The 14,083-nt window shown below is 44.5% G+C and overlaps 1 protein-coding gene across 4 annotated transcripts in view; it reads right to left on the reverse strand.

The window, feature by feature from the left end:
- Positions 1-14,083, reverse strand: part of NALCN (sodium leak channel, non-selective) — a 398,131-nt gene that overhangs the window by 126,165 nt on the left and 257,883 nt on the right. For all 4 annotated transcript variants that reach the window (XM_074983150.1, XM_074983148.1, XM_074983149.1 and 1 more), the window contains one exon: positions 8,753-8,827. In XM_074983150.1, coding sequence (XP_074839251.1) covers positions 8,753-8,827 — 75 coding nt within the window. The remainder of the gene's footprint in view (positions 1-8,752; positions 8,828-14,083) is intronic.

Here is a 14,083-nt window from a genome sequence, read left to right on the forward strand (position 1 = left end):
ATGGTAATAGATGATTTAGTGTAAATCAAGGTCTCCAATCTTAAGTATGGTAGAGAACAACACAGGATCAACAATAAATGTGCAGCGAGAAACAAATGGATATCTGTGCTGTTTCCTTAGCAAAAAATTGGAGAGGAAACTGGAAAAAAATACTCAGCAAAATGTTGAAAATATAAACATATATTCAAGGATTTTAAAAATCTCCTACCCGTTTTGCTAATTATTCTAGCTGTTCAAATTTACAGCAGATGACTATGGAGTCTAATCAGCTGCCAGCAGAACCCATCTAAAACATCAAAGAAAATAGTGTCTTTCCATATTTCCCTATTTCCCCCCACTTTTGAAGGCATCTTAACATTGTTTAATTGACTGTTATCTGCAGCATCTTTCCTGTTGCTAGCTCAGAAACGCACAGATGAAAGCACCACTACTGTCTTGAGAGGGAGTGGGAGCAGAAACAAAATTGTTGGGCCCCTGTCCAGGTGAGGGAGCCAGCTCTGTGCTCCCCAAAGACATTGGGGCCTCCAAGGATGGAGAGGGCAGGGCAGAGGCTAGCCTCCTCCTGCTAGCCCTCCAAAGCTGGCTGCGGCTCTGGAGTGTTTTGCTATTTAAAAGGCCCTTCCTGATGCAGTAGTGGTGTCAACAGCTGAGAAGCCAGGGCCCTTTTGAATGGGTGGGCCCTGGGGCAGCTGCCTCTGTTGTCCCCCAGTGGTGGTAGGCTGTCTTGTAAAATTGTCTTTAGTTATCTTCTCTTACAAAACGAAGGGTCCTGTGGCACCTTATAGACTAACAGAAAAGTACTGAGCATGAGCTTTCGTGAAGACAGACTCACTGCATCAGATGCTGGTCTTGGAAATCTGCAGGGCCAGGTATAAATAAGCCAGAGCAAGGGTGGGGATAACAAGGTTAGCCCAGTCAGCAAGGGTGAGGCTTACTACCAGCAGTTGATCTGGAGGTGTGAACACCAAGGGAGGGGAAGCTGCTTCTGTATTTAGCCAGCCATTCGCAGTCTTTGTTTAAGCCAGAGCTGAGGGCATCGAATTTGCAGATGAATTGTAGCTCAGAAATTTCTCTTTGGAGTCTGGTCCTGAAATTTCTTTGCTGTAGGATAGCTACTTTTAAGTCTGCTACTGTGTGGCCTGGGAGATTGAAGTGCTCTCCTACGGGTTTTTGTATATTGCCATTTCTGATATCTGATTTGCGTGCGTTTATTCTTTTACGTAGAGACTGTCCAGTTTGTCCGATGTATATAGCAGAGGGGCATTGCTGGCACATGATGGCATAAATTATATTGGAAGATGTGCAGCTGAATGAACCCACGATGGTGTGGCTGATCTGGTTAGGTCCTGTAATGGTGTTGCTGGTGTAGATACGTGGGCAGAGCTGGAAACGAGGTTTGTTGCATGGATGGGTCCCTGGGTTAGAGTGACTGTGGTCTGGTGTATAGTTGCTGGCTAGGATTTGCTTCAGGTTGGCAGGTTGTCTGTGGGCAAGGACTGGTCTGCCTCCCAAGGCCTGTGAAAGTGGGGGATCATTGTCCAGGATGGGTTGTAAATCCCTGATGATGCGCTGTAGCAGTTTTAGCTGAGGACTGTAGGTGATGGCTAGTGGTGTTCTGTTGGTTTCTCTATTGGGCTTGTCCTGTAGTAAGAGGCTTTGTGGCACACATCTGGCTCTGTCGATCTGTTTTTTCACTTCCTCAGGTGGGTATTGCAGTTTCAAGAATGCTTGGTAGAGATCCTGCAGGTGTTTGTCTCTGTCGGAGGGGTTGGAGCAAATGCAGTTATATCTTAGTGCTTGGCTGGAGACAATGGATAGTGTGGTGTGTCTGGGATGGAAGCTGGAGGTATGAAGGTAGGCGTAGCAGTCAGTTGGTTTATGGTACAGGGTGGTATTGATGTGGCCATCGTGTATTAGCACCGTGGCGTCCAGGAAGTGGATCTCCTGTGTGGACTGTTCCAGGCTGAGGTTGATGTTGGGGTGAAAGTTGTTGAAGTCCCGGTGGAATTCCTCCAGAGTCTCCTTCCCATTGGTCCAGATGATGAAGATATCATCAATGTAGTGTAAGTAGAGACGGGGTGTTAGTGGACGAGAGCTAAGGAAGCGCTGTTCCAGGTCAGCCATGAAAATATTGGCATATTGAGGGGCCATGCGGGTACCCATAGCTGTGCTGTTGATTTGAAGGTATATGTTGTCGCCAAATCTGAAATAGGTGTGTGTGAGAATAAAGTTACAGAGATCAGCCATCAGACGTGCTGTAGCATCATCAGGGATACTGTTCCGGACAGCATTTATTCCATCCTTGTGTGTTATGTTGAGATACAGAGCCTCTACATCCATGGTGGCTAGGATAGTGTTTTCTGGTAGGTCATCAACGTCTTGCAGCCCCTTACAATAAAGGATGAAGAAAAATATTTCTCAAACCTCATCTGTAGCCGATGAGCAAAGGTAATCACCATAAACAAAAACAGGGTGCTAGCAGGACGTTGTCTTTAGCTCTGACTGCTGGGGGTTTGCAGAGGTGGAAAGTACTTACAGGATAATCTCTGTATCCAGCAACTAGAAAAACAGGTAACCACGGCAAACACCTGCAAGAATGTAACCACAAGCAGGGAAACCTTACCCCTAGATTGTAGTATTGTAGCTGGTATCTCGTCTCCTCTCAGTCTTCTGTTTTCTAGACTAAACAAACCCAATTCTTTCAATCTTCTCTCACAGGTCATGTGTTCTAGACCTTTAATTATTTTGTTGTTCTCCTCTGAACCTTCTCCAATTTTGCCACCTTTCCTGAAATATGATGCCCAGAACTGGACACTGAACTGCAGGTATTAGCTGCAGCTAAGCTTCGTGCTACTGTGTTCAGGCAGCTCGCACGCTCTCAGAGAGCCATGCAGCAGTCTGCGGCTTTTACAGCAGTGTGCCAGCCACTGGCACATGCTGAGACCAGGGACTGCAGCCAATGAGCCTGATCCTTGCCTCTATGGGCAGGGCTGGGGACAGCACAGCCGTGTTGGAGGAGCCACCAGGGTGGGCACTGGCTCCTGGGAGCTGCAGCCTAACAAGCTCATGCCGTCACTGCTGCAGGTCCTGATACAGCCCTGCAGCTCTGTGGAGATCTGATTTATAGCCATGGATATTTGCGGAAGAACAGAAAGAATGAGTAGTTAGGCATTATGTCTGGCCTGGCAGTGCTACTCCCAGTCAGAGACTTAAGTCAGAGAATGCCCTGTGCCTCAAACTTTCCAGCTATTGTAAACAGAAAACAATGCAAAGCGAACAACAAGAAAATCAGGACCTGAAAGCAAACACACTTCACCCTCAAAGGATTTCCTAAAGGGTGATACCGTTTCATGTGGTATACAGGATATTTCAATAGAATAAGTGCCTTGTAAATTAGCTGGTCTGTTGCTTGAATAGTTTCGTGGCATTCCATTCAGCTTTTAATTACAGAGAAAAATATTTTTTTTCTATGCAATGATACAAAACCATTTTCATTATGCTCCTGATTAAAAACAACAATTACCCCACAATCTTTTTCTTCTTCTTGTGATCAGCTCACAATGGAGAAACCAAAATGCCATTGAATTAAAGACTCTGCGTTATTTTCTGTGATAAGAAAACCAATAATTCAGTATAAAAGTACACAGCCACTATCAGCACCAAGCCGAGGATGCCATCACATTTACCTCAAGGGAAAACTTTTCTCTTTGAGTCCTGTAATCAGTTACAATCATTAATTTACAAGTCACAATTTTAACCATTCTCACTGTAAATATTTTTTAAGCAGGACACACCACCCCATAATTATTTCATTGGGGTAAAATATATGAAAGGGCAGAATTTTAACATCACAGAGCAATCGCCAGTAGAAAGGGCTGTTGTTTTAAATCCAGAGAAACATTAAAAGCAAATGCTATATCCTTGTGGGTAGCAGTTATATCTTCAAGAGAACTTCATGACTTAAGAGCCTAAGTCTTACTGCCTTTCAATGAGACTTCTAACCTTAGTATTCCAGAGTCTGTCAGACATGCCCATGTTTATGCTATGAGTGAGAGGTGCAGTTCCCATGCTTGTGCTAGTTGCCAGTGAGCTAGCACACGCCTGAACAGCAGTGTAGCTGTCCTATTGAGGGCTGTGCCAATGAAGGCAGAGCGGAACTGTGATGAGTATGTAACCTTCCACTTTCAGGTGGGTTAGTATTTGGCATAGATCAGATGTGTCCCTGTGGTCCTCACCCATGCTACCACAGCTATCACAGTGCGGGTGATGAGAGGGGGGCAATGTGCTGACTGGAGGGGAAGGCAAAGTGGGCAGTTGCCCCCAGGCCTGCTTTTCAAAGAGGTCTGGATCTCCAGCTTCCACTGGTTCCAAAGTAGCAGCAGGGGCAGCTGGAGCTCCACACCCCTTTGAATTCCCACAGCAGCACAGCTCCAGCTACATGCAGCTGGGAGGGAGACAGGGGAGGGGGAAGTGTCACAGTCCTGGTAGGTGCTGCGAGCCAAATGCCCTAGACCTTACCCCTTCTGCCATTGGCTGTGCTCCTTCCGGGATGCAGACCCACCTCACCCCTATCAGGACCTGGGGCCCACAGTGGCTTTCTGCACAGCTATGCTTACTCACTAAGAGCTAGCACACAAAGCTACCCAAACAGGGGAATCACATTCCTAGTTCATAATGCAGACACAGTGTAAGCAGAACAATGCCTGAACACTTTTAAAAACCTGGACCTTCCACTTTTTTGAAAGTTTTCCTGTAAGACACTAGTAATGGATAAGTTGTTTCCTACACACCCAAGTCATTTTTATTTCAGATCATTTTAGGCACCTGTAAGAGGCAAAATATGCAATCTGTGTTTCTCTACCAGGCTATGTCTAAATTAGAGCGATTTGCCAACAGAAGCTTTTGTCAGAAGATAAAACTTCTGTCAACAGACTGAGGTGAGACAGCAAAGCTCTTTCGAACTGCTCTGTTGACAGAGAGCAGCCAGACTTCCCAGCTGGTCTCTCAACAAAATGGCCAGCCAGAACCACAGCAGACAATGTTTCATAGCCAGCAATCCCTTGTGGGAGCACTGATGAGATGTGTCTTTAAAGGCGCTCCTCCTCCCTCCAGACACCTGTTCCCTGACTGGGTTGAGGCATGCCTACCTCCATGAGGAACAGTACAGCTGCAAGAGCAGGGTTTTGACACTTGCTGAGAGAGACAGTGAATCTGGGAGGGTCCATCTGGCAGACGTGAACACAGTTGTGGCTGGATTTACCATTCTGGGTTCCCAAACTGCTTTGGGGCTATCAACGGGGCTGACATCCCAATCTGTGCCCAGACCACAGCCCAGACAAGTGTATCAACAGAAAGGGGTACTTCTCCATGGTGCTGTGAGGCCGTTGCCAACTGCCATGGACGCTTCATAGATGTTTATGTTGGGTGATCAAGCTGGGCACATGATATGTGGATGTTCCTCAGCTCCAGCCCGGGCTGGAGGATGGAAGCAGCACGTTCATCGCCTGCCATGAGCTGGTCGTCAGGGAGGTGCACACGCCACTATGCATAGTGGGGGACATGGTCTAGTCTGTCATGTCAGGGCTCATGAGGCCTTACACCGACCAGCTGGACACAAGCCAGGAACTCTTTAATGCCCACCTCAACTGGGCCAGGATTAGGTGGAGTGTGCCTTTAGCAGCCTCAAGGCATGCTTCAGGTGCCTGCTCACCTGCTTGGATGTGGGGCAGAACAATGTCCCCCAAGATGTGGCCAAGTGTTGTGCCCTGCACAACATAGTGGAGAGGAATGGGAAGGCTTTTGTCCTGGGGTGGGAAATGGTCAGTGGCTGCCGGTATGAGCAGCCAGGTGCAGCTCCAATCCATCAGGCCCATTGGGACAGGATGCGAATTCGGGAGGCCCTGAGGGAGAGCTTCTCTCATGGTCCCCAATAGCCCTCGCCAGTGCACCACTAGTGGGGGCCTCAGTCCCACAGCCCTATGAAATCCCTATCATGGTACCTCCCTTTGCCTCCTCACCCCTCCCCAACCCTGGTGGTAGTGTGGGGCTGGCTTGCTCTGATGCTGGGGTGGGGCTGGTTTGCCCTGGTGGGGACGTGGGATGGGAGGTGGAGTGGGTGGGGAACTGGCCCTTGAACAGTGCAGGTCCAGCTGTGAGAAAGACAAGGAGGCAAGATGGCAAATCATTCATGCAAAGCAGCCCCTGAGGCCCTGCCCCTCCAACATGTGCAGCGACCAACAGCCCCCAGGCCAAGGGATGGGAAAGTCCTGGGAGAAAAGCCATGTGTGGCTTGTGCAATAGGATTCTGGGACCATATCAACCACATTCCCCACTCACCAGTGCTGTCTGGCCACAAAAGGGGTCACCAAATTGGTGGGATGTGAAGCTGGGAGCAGCCCAACTTTCCCAAGACCTTCACACACCCCTGCAACTCAATGTGCCGTCCACAGAGGCAGGTGCTGCCTCTTGCTTGCCAGCATGCCAGTGTGCCAGGAGCCACACTCCTCAGTATATCTGGGGTCAGGCCATCGCCCTTGTAGCTAGCACGCTTCCAGCCGTGGCAGGTGCTGGCAGGTGCCACCACCTCTGGGGTCTGGGGCTCGTCTGGCCTCCTGTGAGGCTGGCAGCAGGCTGGCACCCATGCCCAGGGGCTGCTTGCTGGGTATGGGTGTCACACACTACTTTGCAGGGGATACACATGCTGGGACTGCAGTGTGAGGTCCCAACCGAGCTGGCTGGGCAACGCTCACAGCATGCCCCATCTGCACCCCCTCCCCCACCCCCTGAGGTGTGCGATGCACTGGCTACTTACCAGAGAGACCCTCGCCCAGCTCTGGGGATGGCCTGGAGGTGGCCTGGCTGAAGGGGACCAACTCCATGAGGATGACCAGTGTGCTGCTGCTCACCTCCGAGGCTGTGTCTGCCTCCTGCTCAAGCAGGAGTTAGGGTTCAGAGTGGTGCTCTTCCTCTAGGGGCTCCAACTGTAGGGGGTGGCCTCCAGCATTGCATCGATGGGGCATGTGAGTAATGATGTCTCTCCCCCACCCAGCATGTCATTCAGCTCATCGTTAGTAGGGGCAGGTGGTGGGTCCTGTTCGGAGTGTTGGGCTGCATCCCTGGCCTGGGCATAGCCCTGGTGAAGTTCTTTAACCTTTGCCTGGACCTGCTCCATGCTACAGGTGAGGTGGCCCTTTTCTGTAAGGGTGAAGATGCCTAGGCCTAGTCAGGGGCATTGTGGTGCTTGGCCTTGGGGTTGAGGAGATTCTCCTCTTTGTTCCACAGATCCTGGAGGGCCTGTACCTCAGGCCTGGTCCAGCAGGGGGCCCACCACTTGGTGCCCCGGGTGGCTCCTGGGACCCTCTCCAGCTGGTCCCTTGGAGTGTCTAGTTGTCTGCCATCTGAGGTGGTTCTAGGCAAGGAGTGACTGTGACGGCGTGAGGGAGTGCAGCCTGTAGCCCTGCTGCTTCCTTGCTCCTCAGCTTCCTGCCACAGGGTTTCCTTGGCTCCCTGTGGCTTTAAGACGGGCTGGTGGCAGGAACAACAGAGCTCTGATTGCTTTGGACAGGGTGTCCCACAGGGCACCTGTGCGGCACCACGGAGGCCTTTTCTGTTGACAGAAGGCCCCCCAGAACATCCAGGTCAGTTTTCTGTTGAAAGAGGCATTGTGTCTCATGGAGAGTGGAATAAGACTGCCGAAAAAAGTGCTGCATTCTCTTGATTTACTGTTGACAGAATGTCTTGGCAATCTGGATGCTCCACAGGTTTGGTCGACAAAACTCTCTTGTGCAGACATAGCCCTATCGTCCTAAAATTGTCAGATGCAAGACCCTATTCAGTAAGTCCTTTAAGCATTCAATTAATCTTAGCTGATGAATATTCCTATTCAAGTCCAGTTTTCAAATTTCTTAGTGTTAGTAAAGTGTTCCTGTTACAAAGGGGATGTTCGCAGAAATGACTTAGTTCAACCTTGAAGCATACAGCTGAGGCAGACTATTGGATCGTGAATATGCAATTTTTACAGCAGTATGCTAAAAAACATCAAGTATATCTGTAATACTATCATTTGCAGGTGCCACTAAGCGATGAGATGTTTCTAACAATATCATTTTAAAAAAATCAAATACAAAGCAAGAATAATCTAAAGGAATCACCTTTGAGCCCACAGCCACACCTTGGACCAGTCAACAGCTTACGGTAAAGTATCACATACCAAATAAATGCCAGAAATGAATTAGTTTATCTGACAAAAAAAAAAAAAGAACAACCCATATGGAGAGCATTAATGAGAGTCAATTTGGCACACCAGCCCTCATTTGGGATTTCAATGTAAGTAACTTAAGCAGGCTACTTAGCTTTTTCTCAATGTATAAAAGAGGATAATGCTACACTATGTTGTGTCCCAGTATTTTTTCAGTATTTCAGTGCTTAAAAAAGTCATTGATAAAATAGTTTTCCATTTCAGCCATATCCTGCAACAACGTTTGTCACTGATCTAAAATGAAGAGTTCAGCCCTTGATCTTAACAACTATTTAATTAAATGGATGAATTATCCTGAAATGTGAACAAAAAGCCAGTAGTATCAGGGGCAATGAAGATATTCTAAAAGGATTAGAAAATGTGCAATTATGTTCAAAAATTCACACTGATGGCATGATTATTCTCAGATGCAAACAGTTTCCAGCATGAAAAAAATAAAACAAAACAAAAAAAAAACCCAAAAAACCAAAGCAAAATCCCCAAAAACATTCTTACTTGTTTAAGCTTCTTTAGATCTTCATCAAGTTCCAAGTTGTCCAAGATAACAGCAACAAATAAGCTGAGCAGAATCTACAAAACAATTAAAATATTTTTAAAAATGTGTGATTTCCTTTAAGAAGTAATATTACTTATTGTGGATGAATCCTGGACTCAATTAAGTACATGGGAATTTTGCCACTGACTTTGCCACTGGGGCTAGAATTTCAACCTTTTTAACTACTACTCTTTTTACAGGTAGTATATTATGTTTATGTGTTTATACAATACAAAATTATAATTTCAAAATTTTAGACTCCATGATCAATTCATTATTTATGTTTAATGAACATCCTTTGAAATGTATGTAATCGGAGAAAAATCAATTTACACAATCAGTTATTACAAGAAAAAGAAGTGTAATCTTGAAAGATCTCTTAATCTACTGTATATTTTACTTTATCTGTTTGTCTGTCTGTACAAGAACTCCTCTGGAACAGTAAGAGCTAGAACCACCAAATTTGGTACGCAGCTTCCTCTTATCACAGCCTACTGCAAGGTAATGGTTTAGCTGGGCCAGGAAAACGAGATGTGCCTGGAATGTGATTGCTTCTGAGAACACCACAGAGAAAATGGAAAGAATCACCAAAACTGATATATAATGGAGTGAACATTGAAAGAGCCTGAACCAAGATGAGCCAGGAAAATAGGATGAACCTGGATTAGGACTGCTTATCAATCAGCCTTACAGAGAAGAGATAAAAGAGAGAAATTTGGACCAGTGCTCTGTTTTGGCACAGCCAAATCAATGCTTAATATTTGAAAACTAGAAGAAAATGTTATTGGAAATCAAATTGACTATTACCCTTTTTTGTTAAAACATAGCAAACGATAAGAATTTATAGGTATGAAGGAAAAAATACAATGGAATTCCCATTTAAAAACATTTACTAAAACTGTGAACAAAAATTTTAACAATCCCTTTTTTAAGAAATCCAAAATAAAAATTAATGTCAGAAAAAACACTGGCCATTTCTATGCTGGCACAAATCTTTGAAATAGCCACGCTAATGGCCATTTTGAAGATTACTAATAAGGCGCCAAACTGAATATTCAGCACTTCATTAGCATTAGCATGCTTCTGGCTGCGTGCTACAAAAGAATCGCTTTTGTATACGCACGGCTACATGGGGGCCCTTTTCAAAAGGACTCCGCACATTTCGAAATCCCCTTATTCCTCTCAGCTGAGGGGAATAAGGGGATTTAGAAATGTGCGGGGTCCTTTCAAAAAGGATCCCTGTGTAGCCACACCGAGCCACGCGTGTTCAGAAGTGGCACTTTCAAAGCGCCGTGTCCAGAAGCATGCTAATGAGGTGCTGAATGTTCAATTCAGTGCCTCATTAGTAATCTTCAAAATGGCCACAACCATGGCTATTTTGAAGATTTGTGCCACTGTAGACATGGCCACCGTGTTTTTGAAAAATACAATAATTTAAATAAAGTATGTACATTTTCCTTTTACATTCAACAAACAAACAAACAAACAAACAAAACAACCCCTTAACTGATTTAAGAACCCATGCAACACCAGGTAAATCTGTAAATCTGCTAGTAGGATACCTTATTACACATATATATAACTACATTATGGAAAGATACTGTACTTCACTTGTGCTAAGCAGTGAAGAGTATGGGAGTATGTTTCTCTCAAGCCATAGACCAATGAAGCTCAAAGTGTGAATGATGCTAGGAGACAGGTTAAGGTTGACTAGAGGGGAATGAACAGATTCAGCACATCCCCTCAGGTAAGTCCCAACCCTGCAAATACTTACCTTTACTACTGTGGGTAGCCCTATTGATTTCAGTGGGACTATTCATTGAAATAACGTCAACCACTCTCATTTTTTCCACATTGAGGTGTAGTTGAGGGAGGCAAGCAATAAAAGGAAGTTACTCCTCTCTACTGGGAATCCTGAATGACAGTGTCAGCAGAATCATCATCTTCCCACTCTTGGGGTGAATTCCCTGGCAGCATAAAATGCCTTGAAAAAGTGACTTTGGCATTTGAAGTCTGTCTTTATTCATATGAACCTAAATACCATAGACTTTCATTAAAAATTAGGCTCTGTGGCCCACAGAATATTTTGAAAAATGTGATTTATTCCCATATGCCACTTAGGCTATTTGAAAACTTAATTCAGATACAGGACCATGAAATATAACCTCCTGGTTATATTTAATTAAATGGAGGAATTAACCTGAAATGTGAACAAAAAGCCAATAGTATCAGGTGAATTTAAGACATTCTAAAAGGATTATAAAATGTGCAATTATGTTCAAAAATTCACACTGATGGCATGCTTATCCTTGGATGCAACTCTTTGCCTCGTAGCTTATTCATTAGATCATTGGCCTTGTAAATCCAGGCTTGTGAGCCCAGTCTCTGAAGAGGGCCTTTCAAGGGCCTTGGGCAGGTTAGTCTTTTTTTTTTAAAAAAAAACCCTGTGAGGGATGGTGATAGGCTCTGCTGTGGGTGCAGGGGACTGGACTCAATGACCTTTCAGGGTCCCTTCCAGTTCTATGAGATACATATAGCTTCATGTTTAACATATGGGACATCTAATTTCTGAAAAATGTCAATCTTCCAAAAAGGAATGCTCTTATTGTTACATATTTGCCTGGATGATATTTCAGAGATTTCCTACACCTTCTAGGAAGAGCACATTTAATAGGCTACATAATTAAACATTATTTAATCTATAAGTGGTCAAAGACTGCAGACCAAAGATTACTGTGTTAAATGTTATAGTAGCCTTTAAAGCGCAAAAGCAAAGCAGAATTTGGATACACTACCTCAAAGCACTGTGATCATTAACAATTATCAGTGACAAATTTAGCTGTCATTCTCTCAGAGTTTTATAGTATCGTAGTTTTTCTTCCTTGAACAATCTACATAGGCTGTGGTTACACTACAGTGCTCTTTCAACAGAAGTCACTGTTGGAAGAGATTTCCCAAGACAGCTTCTGTTGGCAGAGTGCGGCCACGCAATAAAGCCATTTGGCAGAGTGCCCTGCTCTGTCGACAGAGCAGGCAGACTGCCTGGCTGCTCTCTCCACAAAACAGACACCTGGAAACACAGCAGATAGGGCTGCCCATTGTTGTGGATGCCCTGTCTGTTGAGAGAAGGTCCCCCTAGAGCAGCCACACAGCTTTTTGTCGAAAGAATCTGTCATCAGCAGAGTTATGCCTCAACGGCTTGAGGCTGAACGCTGCCAGTGAAAGTGTTGAGTTGTGTCCAGATACGGTTCACAAATCCCATTTTGTGTGTGCATGCTCCACAAATTTTGTCAACAAAACCAAGGGTTTGCCAGCAAAACTTGCTAGTGTAACCATAGCCATATGGTGTTATAAATATTGTATTATACAGTAATAGGCAAGGCATAACCATAATAGTTAAAAACAATTTATATTGGCAGTAAATACATACTATTTACATTGAAGAGACTCACAGTAAGTACAAAATAGATCACAGGTTATTACCTCACTGTGCTATATATCCACACAAACACACACACACACACACACGCGTGAACAGACACAACCAAGACATACAAAACTTTAATGTTTCTATTTCAGTGCAACATACACTTGAGAGCACTTATCACAAAACTAGAGTTAAACTCAAACTTATTATTTAATTTCCTGAGTTCCATCAGGATGAATAGTCTTCACTTTCAAAACAGTTTTGGTTCTTCAAGCTTCAACTGTTCCTCAGCTTTTATTGAGAAACATTCATTTATTTCAAACTCAATACTGTCTTTGCTGAATACTTACAACTATCACTCCCCTTTGCTCTGGCTGTTAAGAATTGTCATGTACATCTACATTTAACTGTTTATATTTTAGCTACTTATTGTTTATTCTTATTGTTTTGTCTCTTGTTTGTTTTGGTGGTGATGTAACTCTTTCCACACGCCTTCACTGATCACACAATCATTTTCTCCTACATTTTCCCTCTTCATCTTTCATCTATCTTCATTTTCTTTTGTCTCCATGTAACATTGCACTAACAGGATTTCTTCCCTTTCCATAGTCTGAAAACACGTGAGAGCTGAAATGTCACCTTCACACCATGTGGTCTCACTGCTGCTTGGGTGCACATTATTAATTTCAGGGATGCTCTGATATCTTTCATATAGGGACCATGCAATTTTGCAAAATTCTCCTTGCATTTTCCTTTATACTATTCCGTTGTGTGTGGGAGCAAGATGAGTATAATATGTTTGTGCTTATACAACCCCATGTACCATGCACTGGTATGTAGGGGGTACTCCCAAACCAGGGCTGGGCTAACTCTCTTGAAATGGAGACATTAGACAGGGAAGGATGTTGCCCACTGGGCCAAGAAATTCCTTTGAAATGTGACAGGACAGTGAGTCTGAGATTCCCAACACACCCCAAACTACATGTGTTTTCCATTTCCTCTTTCCTTCTTGACATTCCCTGTCAAAGTTCTTGAAATGGGGCTGCAGTAACCTCTGTTGTCCTTCCACAGGAAAGGGGAAGTGAGGAATTCATATATAGTTCACAAACTGCTCTAGCCACCAAGCAGCCTGTGATTTCAAATGGCAGAGCTGGAGTCACCCTCCACTCTCCATCAGGTCTGATCCTCTTCAGGGTCAGTTGGTCTGGTGAAGAGCAGCTGAAGAAGCTGTAAGAGAATCTTACACCTTTCTGACACCTAATTATTATGTCAAGATTTTGGTCTATGTGAAATAATTCAATGCACCCATGAATACATTCCAGCTGCTTGAAATTTTATAATCAGTGTCGCAAACAGAAAACAGGGTGTTTGTAAATAGGAACACAGTGTAAGCCAGGTAATAAAGCCTAGAGTGTAGACAAGGTAGGAGGGTTCTGAAAGCCAGAGAAAGGAATGAAGAACAGAGCAGGAATAAGAACATTCTTATTTTTAATACAAAATATAAGGTAAGCATAATGAGAAACTAGTAATAAATGCACCTGGTATCTAGTCTGAAGGATTAACGGAAACTAAGGGGACCATGGATTGGAATGAGGTGGTCTTGTGGTCGGCCTCTGAAAAACAGTACCCAGGCCCTAATTTATCCAGAGTTTATGCAGAACTGCTTTCTATTTTCTACCTAGAAAGTCATAAGCGTGGCCATTTACAGCACACCCAGGAAAGATGCCTTTAGATATTATCCAAATCTCCGTACAGATCCAGGAGACTGCGGCATTAATTTTGATTGTTTTGTTACTTAATATGCTGCATCACATATTTCCCATTTGTTCATTTCTGCATCATACACTAGAAAATGCAGCGTACT

This window comes from Carettochelys insculpta, chromosome 1 (genome assembly GCF_033958435.1).
Source record: "Carettochelys insculpta isolate YL-2023 chromosome 1, ASM3395843v1, whole genome shotgun sequence".
Lineage (NCBI taxonomy): Eukaryota > Metazoa > Chordata > Testudines > Carettochelyidae > Carettochelys > Carettochelys insculpta.